The following is a 16,108-nucleotide window of genomic DNA, read 5'->3' as shown; positions in this document are numbered from 1 at the left end:
TTCAATAAACCTTTTTTTAATCTCAACAGCAAAGTTAGCTTATATGTGGTCACATCAATGAGGGTAAATGTAGAATTGGATTTCTAAAGAATGGTGTTTGGCAGCTGGAGTTGTGATTATGATACTGTAACACATTCATGATTTTTTATAACTATTCATAACAAATATTGCTATTAATACTTTTCAACGTCATATACTGATTGAAAAAAAGCACTATTTAGGAACTAACCAAGAAGCTCCAAACTCCACATGGTGGGGTTGTACAGGGAAACTTCGGAGAGGACTTTGGTTTTGTACCTTTGTAAAACCTGGGTCTACTTATATCCTGTAAGGTATACCAAACCAGAAACAGAATCAAACCAAAACAAAAAACATTATTCGGATCTTAATTTAAAAAGAATAAAGAAAAGGCACACTGAACACTATCACACTGAAAACAATAATTCCTTGCATCTTGCAAGCGCCTCCAAAAACGTCTAACCCCTAATTTATACAAAGCACATACGACGACCACTGAGCGGATCTCTCACGTGTCCTTGGAGAGAGCGGCTTGCGTACATAACTGGGGAGAGCAGGATTTGATGTGTCTCTTGGTTTTAGATGACAGAACTAGCAGAGCAGGTCAGACTCACCTGACTGCTACTTCCGCTTTCGCTACATTTCCTTTTGCTTCCTCCAAAAAAAAAAAAAAAAAAAAATTACAATTACAAGAAAAAAGTGCTCCAGTATTTTGTTTACCAGGAGTCCATAGCCTGGTCTCTGCTGCAAAGCTTCAGCCGTTTACAACATTTACCACCATCTTTCTTGTATTAACCAGAAATCTGTAGTCACATACCCTATTCAAGTAGATTTGCTAAGTGCTAAAATAAAACCCCATCTATTTTCAGCCTGTTGTAAGAGGAACGTGATCAGTTGGCTACAATCCAGTGATTAGTGACTAAGCTTTCTGACATTGAAACATTTATTATCCGCGCATTCATTCATTCATTCACTCATTCATTCGGACCCATTTAGTGTCCAGGGTAATTCCATCAAATTATTTTGAATCAAACATGCACGACTACAGGGTCAACACCCCTGGAGGTTAATGATGTCATCTGGAATAGAGCTCCTCCCTGCTAATCAGCGTGAGAAGAATGTTATGATTCATTTGACGTTACTTTGCTGCACAAAACAGTGGTGAGTTCATGCTGTGGACATTGTGAGCAAGTAACAGTACTACAGTTAAAGGCCAGACGATGTGTTCTTATGGACTGTGGTATGGGATTGACATCTTCAGCTCTAAGGATGCTCTTCTCTGGCTTTGTGTCTAGGTTGTGACGTCTGATCATTCCCACCAAGCCGAAGCTCGAGCTGGACCTTGTCCCATTTATGGCTTTGTTCAGTCCCAGCTTGATTATATTGCTTCTGTATTGCCATATACATTTTTTTTTACTAACACTGCACTTCACAAGCGTGCAAATTTAATACGTATTGTCCTTTCGTGTTCAAAAAAAAAAAAAAAAAAATGCTGGGAGCCGAGTATTTGTCCTGTGTTAATGCAAAACCTGTCACATTTGTGCTCTTGGCCAGGCTCCGTTGGGCACATCTCAGTTGTCTGTGTGCTACAAGAAACATCCAGCTCCAGCTGACGTGGCTGTGCTAAGCTCAGCGTCAGTCGTCTGGGGTAGAGCAGAGAAGAGCTTCCACTCCACTTCTGCCAGCCTTCTCCTAAGAGACCCAGCAGCAAATGCAGGCACTGGAGAACAAGAAGGGAGGTGGGGAGGAGTCGGGATGAAAAACGGAAAAGAATACATCGGCGGCTCACTACAACCGAAAGTTTCTTCTTGGTGCAAATCGTTGGTCCATTTCTGTACCTGTATCCTTATCCTCCTTTCTCCCATCCACCAGCAGCAAAGCAGATCTCAGGGGTAATACTGTTTGCCCCGACTGACTAAGCTCAGTTTACCAGCACAAAGCCGGTTTGGGAGTCTACTGTCTCCATCATCTCACTGTCCAGAAAGGGGTCAGCTATGGCCAGACCTTCGTACCCAGATGCAGGGGCTCCTGCTGCTGCACCAGGAGGAGGGGGCTGCCCGGGGTCCAGCGGGTGACTGTATTGCTCCTGGTACAGGACGTCTCCTGCGGAACACTGTGCCCCAGGCTCGTGGACTGGGTAGCCATAGCTGAGGGCCTCCGGCTGCTGGCCCTGGAGGCCAGGGGGCAGGGCTGAAGGCTGCAAGTGGGGGTAATGGCCAAGGTAGGGCTCCATTAAAGGGCTGAAAGTTTGTGGATGTGGGGTGTACGGGGGCGAGGCCTGGGGGCTCTGCTGCTGGTGCAATGGGGCTATAGAGCCTTGGACCTGAGGGGGTGCGGCAGAGTCCTGGCTGCTCATTGGTGTGCAAGGGGCGTACGGGCCCTCCACTATATGCATCTGGTTAAAATAGGCCTGCATTTGGGACTGCTTCTGAAGATACAGCCTCTTCTGCTGCAACCTGGAGAATACAGGGAAATGCTACAGATGGTACACAGCAACATCATAAGATATAGGCAATGGCATAACAAGGATCTTATGGGCACAAGATTTAATGTAGGCTAATGGCAGTCATGTGAGGCCATATGTGATCTACTAATGAGAATACAATCTTGGGACAATTTGCTAAACCTTCTAAAATTCTAGCCATGCTAATTTACGTTAAGCCTCTAACAACAGGCTTGCTGTCTGTCAGACAATGTTGACGGGTTCACCATCGCTCCCTACTCTGTACTCTGCCTTCATGAGGTGCCGAATTGATTTAGGAATTTGTTCCCACCTTAATAAGCCTACTTTCTCCATCCACAATTAGTCTAAAATTTCTCGTGGTATGAGATCAGGTTTGGTTATGAGAGACTAGCCTCATGGTTAAATATTATAGAGTTACCATAGTTGCCCATGAATTGTGGGTATAAAATTAGCACTGCACAAAGTCTAGGATGGATAACTGTCCTGTCTGCACTACTGGTATTAACACCAATAGTTACAGGCCAAATAGATAGTCTTGCCTAGAAAGCCTCATCTACCAAGCATTTTCCTTGGGAGCTAGTAGGTCTCTTGGTTCACTACACCAATCATAAGATAAATCTCAGAGACTTTTACACATGGAGCTTTATAAGTGTTCAATTTGCAGATTGGTGCATATTTGTCATTGATGTCATACTTGGAGAGTCACTAAACACGATTTTGTTGTGCTTATACAATGTCATTAAACAGCATTCCATTCCATTCCATTCAGTTCGGTTCCAGGCTGAGAGATTCAGCAATGTGGCGTCTGTATACCTGTGTTCAGCCAGCTGCTGCTCTAGGCTGCGTGGAGTCTCTTTACAGAACATCTGGCAGCTGTTAGGGCTTGCCATCAGACTAGGTTTCTGTGAAGTGAGAAAAACTGTGAGAAATCGGACCATCAACACAGTAGATGATGAGCTCATAAAGAGACAATGATGTTCAGTGTTATTTTCAATATGATTCTCATTGCAAAAATTAGGCATTACCGGGATCCTGTGTGAGGGGTACTGGGGCTCCAGACTTTGTCTTCTGGACAGCAGAGGCTGAGGACCACCTGAAAACAGTGCCATGCTGTGCTGGTGGCCTCCCTCTCCCTGCATACAAACACACATACAAGCTGGATGTCAGCTTAATCAGGGAAAGAGACACACACACACACACACACACACACACACACACACACACACACACACACACACACATATATATATAAAGGAGCTAAATATGCATTGAAGTGAACAGCCAGAGGGACCCTGTGAGCCACATGCCAGTCTGTGCCACTAAATAATCCTCTTACTAAAAATACCTTAGATTTTCAGCACTTTTTTCCTGAAGCATACAGAAAAGGATATTTCCCCCAATTTACCTTTTTTCAAACTGAAAGTTTAATAAACACGTTTGGACAGTGATGACAACTTTGTGCATTATTTCATTTTTGAAGAATTAGTCTTTCTCACAGTATCAAGCCCTGTGTGGAGTGAATAAGTGCTGTCACCAGTCACCAGTATGAGGCCTATTACTCTAACAATGGCTGCATTCACAGAGCTCCCGGGATGGACAGTAAACAACTGACAATTGGCTGCTTCTTCTTTGGGTATTACATAAGGCGCGGTGTCTGTGTATCAGTGGGGTGGTGTATGGGGGTGAGAGCAGCTGGGGCAGTGCCAGGTGCCCATTATCCTTAAACACTGAACTCAGACCAGTTACCCCAGCTTTAACCCTTAAGGGATGAAACCATAAAGCTGGTCTATAGTCAGTTGGAAAAGAGCCAACTGTGGCAATGGTCCAGCTGGGGTGGACTGACCTGAATCAAGGGGTCCAGCAGGTCATGTGGGTGCGTCTGCGGACTCAGAGGCCCTAAAGAGGGGTTCTCCCCAGAGCCCATCTGTTCATAGACCTTGTTGAGCTCCAGGATGCCTTTTGTCCGAGCCAGGTTTTGCAAGTGCTGCCGGAAAGCCACCAGGCCTAGAGAAAGAGAGGTGAAAAAGAGAGAGAATTATACCTGACCCTCTGTTATTACATGAATGGCAGCGATCTCCGTCCGTGATTTGCATGCCGTATGTTTCTAAAATAGCGTTTTCACGCTAGTATGTTTCAGGTGCATCGCTGCCATTTCGCCCACACCACGTCTGACTGTTCATTTGCTGGTGCCCCATGTGACCCAACTCATGCCGCTAATCGGGCTATTTTGGGAGAGCCTGTGGCTTGCGCTCCCACCGTATGACTGATTCACCCTTGCTTCGAGAGTACTTCAGCATTTTTAGTGACTCTTCACTCCTCCGCTGTTCGGACAGAAGAGGTAGCCAGGCCGATACAATATTCTCCAGTTATTTTCGGGCCCTCAAGTGATTGGGGATAATTATATAGGCAAACACGACAGGACGATGGAGCTTCAAAGCAGCCTCTGATTCACTCAATGAATCATCAGACTGAAGGGAGTCGGCGCTGAGAGGGACAGAGATAAGAGAAAACTAGAGAGATGAGAGATAAGAGAGCGAGAGCTTGACTAGAAGGCTTTATTTAGATAAGTATCAGAATCGGTCTTAGATGGTGACTCAGTTGAATAATGTGTGTAAGATCAAAGTGCCTAGACACTTCTCAGGTGGAGGCATGCACCCAGCAGGAAACCGGACGAGACATTTATAAGTCTTATTGCTCACTTGTGATTTTTTTTGTCGCTCAGATGTGATATCTTTCCTTCACACATGAAAAAACACGAGTTTCTGACTATTCTCTCTTATTCTTACAGTTGCAGGGGCAAGTGTTGTTGCTCTATCTCATGTTTTGTTGCATGTGTTGCTTATGACCACGTGAAAAAGCTCACATCTGGTTTGAAACGAACAGGCTGTTCACGCAGCTCTGAAAAAATCATATCTGTGTCAGAATGCCAATGTAGCCTAAGAGAGCGTGCTCACCTTGCGTGAGTGAAGTGTCTGATGCTCGGCGGCCCTCTCGGAAGCTGACAGGCGAGCGGTTGTGGGCCTCCCTCCTTTGCGAGCTCAATGCCTGCATGGCCGGGTTAGGTGGGCGTGCGAATGGCGGGGTCACCCGGCTGATAGGCGTGGTGGCTAGGACAACCTCGTTGAGAGAGGAAGTGTCCTCCAGGAGGCTCAGGTCACTGTGCATGGAGCCCATGTCGTACTCTGAGTCCACGCTGCCCAGGGAGGGGTTGTGGCCCAGACTGAACATCTTACCTACAACACATTCAATACAGTAAGTATACACAATTTCTACACCAAGATTTACAGTGATTCTAGCCTTCAGAATGATTTTACATCTGTTATAACAAATTTTGTCTGTTATAACATATTTTACAGCCATATTTGTATGGCATGGCTCTGTATGTGCAACATCACTGGTGCAAGGCAATAGTTTTTGTTCAGCCAAAAGTCAATCAGCCAAGACAAGACCAAAATTAGCTTCTTAAGTTTTGCACTGGAGCTACCACGTTAACAAATACTCAATACCAAACTGTTCATATGTGTAATAATAATAACTGTGTGCAATAACTCAGAGGGACAATAATTTAAATAATCTGAACACAGTCTCACAGTCACCGCCGCTTTACTATATTCATAAGAACTTAAATCTCGTGTACATATTGCAAATTTCTCTTTGTCTTTGTTTTAAATTATTAAAGTGTTTGTTATTTTACATAAATGGTTGCAACTGTAACAACTGCAATTTCCCTCTGGGATCAATAAAGGATTCTGATTCTAATTCTGAAAGCCAAGAAATAATTGAAGCTTATAGCCCTCAGGTTTGAATGAATAACAGTCATCTCACACCTGCCTCAAACCACATAAAATTAACCAACTTACCGTAACAATTTAATATGCAAACTTGTTTGAGGAGACTGACTACATCTGGTGTAAGTTGACAATTTTGTAAATTAGATTTTTGTCTGAACCACTGCTTTAAAAATAGCGTCAGTGATGAAGCAATCTACATATTGCAGACATGTCCTGGACCACGGTGTAAAAAAGCCATCACCTGCGCTGGTCAGGACTCCTGGCTGGTTGGTGACCTCAGAAAGTGTGTGTCTGCGCTGGCCAAATCGCGCTGTCTGGTAGGCACTGAAGATGTGGGCAGGGTCCTCATCAGCGTCAGGGTCTTCTGTCTCAATGCCCTCGTCTATAGAGGTCTCCATCATGTTGCTGGGGGATGAAGTGCTGGATTTGCGCACAGTCAGTGGAGGCAGAGGGTCCAGCATGCAGCCGTCAACCTGCAGACAATACAGGAGTTTGATTTGAATACTACTCCTACATCTGCTCGTTTATTAGTGAGTGAGGTGTAATGTCTTTAAGCACAGCTGCGGAATCAGACGATATTACAATAATTCATTTTGGCTACAACTAACAATTATTTATATAGTTGAAATCTATTGACTAGATTTATTCAATTAATCACAATGAAGTTGAACTATTTTTTTTTGCAGTTTCCTCTCGTTTTCAAAGGGGTGCTCATGAGTCCCTTCTATGTATCTTTAGTGCTGCCTTTTGCAAGGACCAGCGTGATGAAGACACAGGAACTGCCTCCTACTCAAAAATTCCTTCATATACAGGGGGTCAGCCTAACCAGCACAGAGGAATACAGAATTCTTCAGTAATTTCACTTGTAATCGAGCTGTTTAATTCAGACACCATAAATAAGCACGTTTGCTCATTTTACAATACAAGTACAATCAATGACATCTTACTGGAAATAAGATTTTAAAACTAGTGCCCTCAACGTCTCTTAACCCATACATCTGCATGTTGCTGATGTCATCAAAGTGTGGAGTTGATGAGGACTGACATTACAACAAAAGATGGACAAAACTAGTGTTTCAGATTTTTTAAGGTAGCACTGGAAAATTGTACCCCCGTCAGTGAAAACAAACCGCAAAGTCAGCAGAACGTTCCTCAAACACATTTTCCTAACTTTTGCTGTTGTACATGGTGGTGGAATAAACCGTGGAAAAAAAAATTAAACAATGTAGATTTTTCTGTAAACTTCATTGATGAACATAACAAAACCAGAACTTCAACGAAAACACATGATTAGGAGCATTAAAAAACATCTGCAGTGTTTAGGACATTACATAAGACAGACAGTTGGTTCTGTTATCCTGCAAAAATGCTAATGTTATCACCATGGCAACATTTACACGGCTGCTTGCTGCCATCAGCTGCGCACCGTCGCTGTTTTCTGCTGTAAGGTACAGCAGAAACATATCAACATATCAACATAAAGTTCTGGCTATGCGACAAGTGATTCTTTCTTTCGTGGTGCATGAACCGCACAAGCAACAGGCTTTCTGGAATGTACTGCACATGCCTGTCAACTCATCATTGCTGCTACTTGGAGTGCATGGCTATGTGGCTCTGTCCTGATCTTTAACAATATAAGCCATAAAAGATGAACGCACTGTCAGCACTGGTGCTTTACACCCACATGGCTCTGAAAGGAGTTTTTCCTATATAGTAGTTATTATCTTATCTCATCTTATCTTGTCTTACTATCCCTTGTCAATTGCCCACATCATACATCAAGAGGGCCATGAATTCGGGCTTACTGCTGAAGCACAAGCTTTGAGAACACATGAGCTAATGCATGGTTCTAGGACTGAGTAAGAAAACAAATGTCTGCAGCCCCTCCTGCTCTCTTTTTCTCTCCCGCTCTCGTTTTCTGTCTCTCTTCGCTCAGACGAGTGTGTGTGCTGGGGGGTGGGGGGGGTGGGGGGGGGGTGGTAGAAGTCTGGAATGTGGGGACAGGAAGTGTGTTTTGGCTGAGAGGGCAGTCAGAGCCTCATGCAGACCCAAGTCCACTGAGACACGCAATCTAGCACACACTCTGGCTCACACGCACATCCTTAACTGACACGGATCATCTGGATGAGTTGCCGGGGAAACTGGAGCCCCAGAGCTGCTTAAGAGAGAGAAAAAGAGCAGCTTTTGTATGACTCCTGATCGCAGTTTCCTGCAGCGTGCTGGGCCAGGAATGCTGTTACCCAACACACAAAGAGAGAGAGAGAGAAAATGTGAGGCAAGTTACTGCCCCCCTACTCCCCTTTCTGCTGTGCCTTCAGACACCAGCTCATCATATGGTCTGCTCCACACAGATCATGTGGCCTCAAGATTACCAGCATCATAGGACAAATTATGTAATCCCCGCCCAAGGAGTCGCACTGCCCTCCATGAGATCATTTATAAAAGAGCTGCACACAACTTTTTCCTCTAAATTTCAATGTAACATAAACATTAAGTTACATCTGTTAACAAGTTACTGTAACTTGTTTCAAATAAATCATATATTCATTTAGGTCACTATCAATTGACTAATCTACCAAACAATAAACAGGCACTTAACCAAGCAATAACAAACCATGTCAAAATAAACCTTTCAAAGAAAGACTCCAAAATATAGATCAGTCTCCCAATGGTGTCATCTGGTGCTAACTTTACTGATGCCACTGATTTTGCCTGCATCAACGCTGTTTTACTTACTTAAGACGTAAAGCACTTCAGTGATGAACGCCTTCATGGCAGCGGCTGAACATAAGGTTGGTTTTGTCAAGAGTTGCCAATGTAAAAGCTGTATTTGAACGACAGGATTACATTCACAGACTCGAAGCAACAGCGTGTGAGCAGCTGCACTTCAGAATGGAATTGCAAAAGGTTGGAAAGTTCGAACAAGTAAATGTGATGACGTCACAAATATTAGTGGCCTTAATAATTGGTGGCGTTAAGGCATTGTTAACACATTCATTTTGACACCAATAATGTAAATGTTCATTTCTAACAGGCTTTGTTTCTTACTATAAGAAACCCCCAGTAGCAGAATCATACACACCTCCACTATTTTCTGCTGATCATCAGGAAGATACATTTTAATTACCTTTTTTTTCTTTAACTGTGACGGCTGTATTTTTTCTTTATGTCAAAGTCTTGTATTGTACAGCTCATTGTTCCTTCACCAATGAGAAACATTTCTCAGTCTATTATTTAAGAAGAATGGTGAGGAACCATACGAATGAGGAAGCGGTACTTTGAGCTCACAAGCACAACAATAAAACTGCAGGGAGGAGTAAAGCTGGGAACCAAAAACATGAATGCTTTCAAATGTTTTCTAACACAGTAGAACACACCACATCAGACAGACTGTGTGTTAACGTGTGTAAATATGTGTACATATGTGATTGTGGGTGGATGAATGAATCTAGCGCTGGGAACGAGGGGGCGAGTGAGGTAGACAGATCGTCTGTATGGAGGGTCACATGGGCATGTCAAGTATGTGTATGTGTGAGGAGACAGGGGTGGATGACTGGGCTGGGACGAATGGGCAGCTGTCACGTCCGATGTGTGCCACAGCCAGCGATGACTGCGGCCTGAGCACACTTATGTAAGACTGGCAGCTGTGCATGGACCTTATCTATCTCCTGCATTTCCCCCCACGGCTGGAAAGCAAGACAACCAGCGGAAAAAGAAAGAAAGAAAGAGAGAAATAGAGAGAGACAGAGATGAAAGCAAGTGTCTAATAGCCTTTAAAAGAGCCTCCCTTTCCTAGGGGCTCTACAATAGGCCCCCATGAGCCAAGGGCTACATGAAAATACAAATTATATATGAAATACTGAAAAATATTAATTACAAGGGCTCCCGAGTGGCGCAACCGTCTAAGTGTTGGCCCTATCATCAGGAGACTGCGAGTTTGATTCCTGCTGGTGCTACAGCCATCCGTAGTTGGGAGTTGGCCTCGCTCTCTCTCTGGGTGGGTAGGATGGCCCCTCCTTTTCCCCCCATTACTCAACGCGATGCTAGTCAGCGCAGGCGTCCGTTAGAAGACATAACACATCTTGCTCCGAGCATGTTCAGCTGTCCAATGACGTTGCAGTAAGCAGCAGTTCGGAAATATGTGGTGGCTCATCTCACAGGTCTCGGAGGAAGCCTGTGCTAGCCTTCACCCTCCTAGTGTTGATAGTATCGTGTGATTGGGGGAGTCCTAGCTAGCGGTTGGACTTAGAAACCACTAAATTGGGGAGAAAAATTGAGTACAAATAAATAAATAAATAAAAATTAATTACTGCTTTTTGTGATTGTATTAATGTCAATGTAGCCCCACCCCCTGCTCATAGTAATGCTGGCCTATTCCATCTTATTACGTGAGGACATAACTGAGCAAAGACAGACTGGTATGGAAAAAGCAATAAAGCAATAATCTACATCTGGAGATGAGGTCCTTCAGTGTGATCTTCTCAGTGTTGAGAGGCAAAATCTAATCAACTGCAGCAGAAAAATGCCAAACGGTTAGGGTTAGGGTTTTGCCCTCAAAACTAACTGAGTGCTACACAGGCTCATCAGGCCGTACTTAATGCTAGAGTTCACGTTAAAATAAACAGCCTTAACTTTGAGGTAAATACTCAAAAAACGATTCATTATAAATTAGTAATTACTTTTAAAAATGTAATGGGATTACAGTACCACAGAAAAAAAAATCTTATTGCTGATCACTTCTTGATGATATCTCACTGTTGGCAGATAGTTTTGCTTGTTTCAAGCATATTTCCTAAAACAAGCAAAACTATCTGACAATAGTGAAGTGAGATTATTTAATTCAAAATTAACAAAAAAATGAAAAAGTCTAGAAATTTCATTGTTCTTATAAAAACTAACAACAATCTCAAAAAATAATATTAGATATTCTGACTAGATTCAAAATCATTTCACTCTTTGTAGTGGTCTGACATGTTTGCCATGAATTTTCAGATGTAATTATGAATATACTGGATATGTTGATTTGACTAGTTTGGTATGGAGGAACACCAGTGGCCTGCACAGAGTACTGACCACCTTTGGGACAAATTGGAACGCTCATTGCAAGCAAGACCTTCCCATCCAACATAAGTGACCTCACAAATGCTCTTTTGACTGAATGGGCACAAATTTCCACAGACACACTCCAAAGCCTGTTAAGTCTGGAGTGAAGGCTATTGTAGCTGCAACGGGAGGAGCAACTCCATATTAATTGCCCATGGTTTTGGAATGAGATGTCAAACAAGTTTATATAGATGTGATGGACAAGTATCCACATACGTTTGGCCACATAATGTATTTGCAGACCACTGGTCTAGCTTCTCTGCTGTTATATCTGCTCTGGGTGCCAGGCTGGGCAGTGACGTGAAATGAAGCTTAGGACAAAAGCCCTCCCACTGAGCGGGTGTGGTGAGGGGGTTAAAGTAAACAGCATTGGCCCTGCCTGACCCTGGATGGTCTGAGTTACTTAACAGCCCTGGGGAGACGCAGGGCGTGCATCAGCACTCGGCTGCAGAAAGAGGCACTCCATTCAGCTTTAAGAGAGGCTGCATGTGCCAGCCTTTAGCCCCCGCAGTCCACAGCTGAAGTAGCGTGTAGTGAGCAGCTGTGTGTAACGGCCTGTGTAATGGCCTGGTGGGAGGATTTTGCTGGAAAGCTTGTCTGGGTGCTACCAATACATCAATACATGGACACGTGGAACTGTCTCACTTCCAGCCTGCAGCGAAGTTCCTTTCGCTCCTTTGTACTGAGCACTGAACAATGGCTTGTTTTCTCAGTTCAGCTTGACATGTAGCATACATAACACATAAAGAGTCGGCCTTAGGGAAACACAGTGCCTAGAATGATGGTGTTTCAGCCCTGCCGTGTGGTGAAAGCTTCTGTTCTGAAGTGTGAAGAAGAGATGAAATAGCTCTTCACTTACTTTGGGAGTTCCCACCTCCTCCTCCATGAGGCTGTGCTCAGGAGCACAGGGTGACTGTGGGAAGCTGTAGGAGTCGGCGGAGGCCTGGGCCACGGCCGGCGAACGGAGCAGGCGCACATTCTGGGTCAGGAGGCTCACCTGAGGAGCTCCGCTGCTCGACTGCAACACAGAGACGAGGCAGAACAAAGTTCATCAGAGTGAAAAATCGCCATAGTCCAGTTTCTGCCTGTTCAGCTTTATTAAACACTGCATCTCAAAAGTGGGGAAGAAATGTTTTAATGTTAATGAGCATTTGTAGTTTGAAAATTTGTCAAGACATACAGACCAACCAGGTCAATCACATATATAAACATCATCATTTATACATCATCATCTATAACTTGGGGAAAATTACACATTTATCCCCTTGTAATATCACTCATCAGTGGGCCTGTTGAAATGACGACATCACTGGCTGATCCCAATTATTTAATTATTTAAGCTCACGGCCCACAGTACACAATCATTACGCAATCATTACACTGCGACAAACTGAATGTGAACTGGGTGAATTTGCATCTGTTAGGTTAAGGCAAATACATGAAAATAAGAGAAAGCAGAAAATGCATTGACTGAGACATATCATGGGTCAAAAAACAATAAAAGTTATGATCTCTAATAATGGTGTACTACTGCACCTTTAAAGACCAGTGGTAAATGTCCAAGTTTTATCTCTCGTCAGTTGGAGCTACTAAATATCGACAGCTAGGAAGCGAAATGGTTTACCACTTCTGCTTGCACTTTACTACAGTGTTACTGTCTTTCAAAAGAAGTGAAATTATTTATATGGCAATGAATCATCAGCTAAAATTTCTGGATCATGACAGGCCTGCTCATCAGCACTCGGCTCATACAAAGCAAGACAGCTGCAAAATATACTGACACAATCAGTAAAATCACTGTTTACATTTACAAAACATTTGCAGGTATTTTATCACAATTTAAAGCAGCAGCAAGGAAATTAAAATTTCAAGGAAGGGTGAGGTACGTCCAAACCAACAGCCAAAACCGATTTTATATCAGATATCTTCATATAGGTAAGATATCTCTTACCTTAACCACAGTCTGCTCAGCGATCGTGCTGGGTCTCCGCTGGCGGGCGTCCAGGCGCGGCTCCACGGGGAAACTGCAGCGGTGCGCCTTCAGCCTCTCCACCAGCAGGTAGTAGATAGCAGCAAAGTGGTTATAGCTTTTATTCTGAAGAGACTGGAACACACAGTGAAATTTTTATTTACAAACACTTTCGATTCAATTCAAGTCTGTGCACAAAATGAATTGAGAGACAAGGGTGATGTAAAGCTTTTCAGTTTCATGTTGGTCCAGTGTGGCATTATCATAACTGGAATAACCTTTTCTCTGACAGTCAGGCACATCAGCTCGTTCTGTGATTGGTCAACTAACAGTGAGTAAATGAATGAGGAGAAGATGTAGAAATTGAAGAAGAAATCATAACAATGACCAAAACTCTTGATACTGATGGTGATACTGCACATATGTGCACATACAGCTGGCAGCTGGGGGAATGAGAAATGAATCGGTTCAGCAACCAAAATGAACTTTACAGGGTATCAGATTATAAAAGGTCGATTATAAATGTTGATCATCACTGAAGATGCAGGAACATCATCCTGACCTGAAGCTGAACTGGACTAATCAACCATTTAAACCATTTGGGGGCAGTCGTGGGCTGGATGTTAGGGAACTGGCCCTGTGACTGGAAGGTTGCTGGTTCGATCCCCAGTGCCAAAAGTCCATTACTGATGTGTCCTTGAGCAAGACACCTAACCCCCAATTGCTCCCCAGGCGCCGTGGATAGGGCTGACCACCGCTCTGGGCAAGTGTGCTCACTGCCCCCTAGTGTGTGTGTTCACTAGTGTGTATGTGGTGTTTCACTTCATGGATGGGTTAAATGCAGAGGTGGAATTTCCCTGTTTGTGGGATTAAAAAAGTATCACTTAACTTAAACATTGTAGACCTGTCGGTGACCAAAGGCCCTTGTAACTAATAACACAGTCAAGAATATTCTACGTGGGGAGGTGCTTTTGTTTGAGTAATTACTGATGAGATCCATATTTCCATAATTCAGTATGAATCGGCAATGTCTGCAGCTTTTATGAGCATGCTAAGTGTCAATTTGAATATTTAAAACAACCTTACTCTAATGTAATAACATAACCCACATATATACAACAGCACCTCTGTTTTTTGGTAGCTGGGAGAACAAAGCTAACCCATAAAGTGGAGCACAGTTCCTTCCAGAAGTTCAAAACAAGATTACTGTAATCCACAGCATTTTTTTCTGCCGTCCTAATTAGAAAGAGAATAAAATGAAATATCTTGAAAGTACCTCTTCACAGGGCAGTGTGATTTCTGTCCAGTTAGGAAACATTTGTTAAGGAGCCCACTTTACTAGCCTAATGCTATTATATCTGGAATTAACAGGGATTTTGTTGTTTGTTTTGTTTGGACACATTTCATTTTAATCCTACCTGATGTGAACGTCTGGGCTATGAGCTATCAGGGGTAATTTGGGGAAATTACACTGTATCCTGTCCTGATCAGCCAGGCAAACCACTAGCAAATGACATTACCGGACTACTCTAATCCAGCTTGAATAGGGCTGAAGTTTCCATTTTTTTCCAGGTAACTCTCCTCAGTCCTCACCTCTACAGTCTTGTGCTGGTCGATGCCCAGGCTGTGCATGAGCCGCAGCACCTGTTCGCTGTATTCTCCCAGGCCGGGTTCACCCTCAGCCTGCCCCGTCTGCTGATAGAGCAGTGGTCTTTGCACAGGAACCTCTAGCACCATCCACTTGTGCTCCTTTATCTGAGCCACTGAAAGACGCTTAGACGGGTCCAGAACCAGCATCCGCCTGATCAAGTGCTCGCAGTCTGTGATAAAGCAGGGAAACATTTAGTGAAACAACAGTAATATATAATAATAGTCAAGAGAAAAAAAAAACAAAGCATATACTGTTTTTTGAACAAAAATGTGCTCAATTATATAAAATGCAAAACCAACCAAACACTACAGTGAAAGAAACCTGACTGAAAATTCTAAAATCAGCTCTGTAACAGCCATGGTAACAATCACTCATCTATCTATGCTACTTGAGCTAAAATCAGTACAAACTGTTGACTTTATTAGAGCAATGAATAGAGGCACCAACAACAGCTCTGATTTTCTGCTCTGTTCTTTCTTTTTACTGAGTATTGGAAGCTGAATGGGTCGCTTGGCACAGAGTACAGAAAGAGAGGGAGTGAGAGACAGACAGAGTGGGATAGTTAGAGAGAAGATACAAAACGAGGAGATAGAAGGACGAACATGAAGCACTCTCTACAGCAGTGATAAAAGGTCACAGTTAACAGTGTGCTTGGCCTAACAGAGCCAGTGTATGTTTACTGTGTGGGAGCAACACAGGAGCGACAGCGTGTACCATCCCCAGGCTGTGTGAAGTGCAGCTGGGAGAACCCTGACAAACATGGCTCTATAGACGAACAAGACGAGACTAGATGAGCGGCTGGACATGGGCTAACTCAAACACATTATCTCATCCAGGAATGCATAGGGCTCTTTTGTGTAACGTCAGCGCCCCTGACGGATGGCTGTCACACACAGATGGGACTAATTAACCTGACATCATAAGTCTTGGTAGTGAAGGGATTGAAGCGATAGTCTGGCAAAAAGTCAAATGTACACAATTTTCCCCTCACCCTAAATTCAGCCAAGACATGTTTGGAGTGTGTGGCACTGGAGCTAGGAAGTTGGTGTAGCTAGTTATTGAAGCTAATGTACACCAGTAAGCATTTTACAACCTGTGTGTCTATAACCGTA

The 16,108-nt window shown here is 43.5% G+C and overlaps 1 protein-coding gene across 1 annotated transcript in view; it reads right to left on the bottom strand.

Annotated features, from left to right (window-relative positions):
- sik2b (salt-inducible kinase 2b) overlaps nt 1–16,108 on the bottom strand; it is a 50,046-nt gene continuing 33,938 nt past the window's right edge. Inside the window, exons 7-15 of the mRNA XM_017713050.2 lie at nt 14,939–15,165; nt 13,328–13,480; nt 12,236–12,394; nt 6,515–6,746; nt 5,437–5,715; nt 4,326–4,486; nt 3,508–3,615; nt 3,296–3,384; nt 1–2,474 (exon numbers count right to left, since the gene is read on the bottom strand). Of these exons, the coding sequence (XP_017568539.1) occupies nt 1,940–2,474; nt 3,296–3,384; nt 3,508–3,615; nt 4,326–4,486; nt 5,437–5,715; nt 6,515–6,746; nt 12,236–12,394; nt 13,328–13,480; nt 14,939–15,165 (1,943 nt within the window). The 3' untranslated portion in view covers nt 1–1,939. The remainder of the gene's footprint in view (nt 2,475–3,295; nt 3,385–3,507; nt 3,616–4,325; nt 4,487–5,436; nt 5,716–6,514; nt 6,747–12,235; nt 12,395–13,327; nt 13,481–14,938; nt 15,166–16,108) is intronic.

This window comes from Pygocentrus nattereri, chromosome 17, assembly GCF_015220715.1.
Source record: "Pygocentrus nattereri isolate fPygNat1 chromosome 17, fPygNat1.pri, whole genome shotgun sequence".
NCBI classification, from domain to species: Eukaryota; Metazoa; Chordata; class Actinopteri; order Characiformes; family Serrasalmidae; genus Pygocentrus; species Pygocentrus nattereri.
Note: the sequence above shows the minus strand (reverse complement) of the source record. Positions and strands in the feature narration are given on the sequence as shown.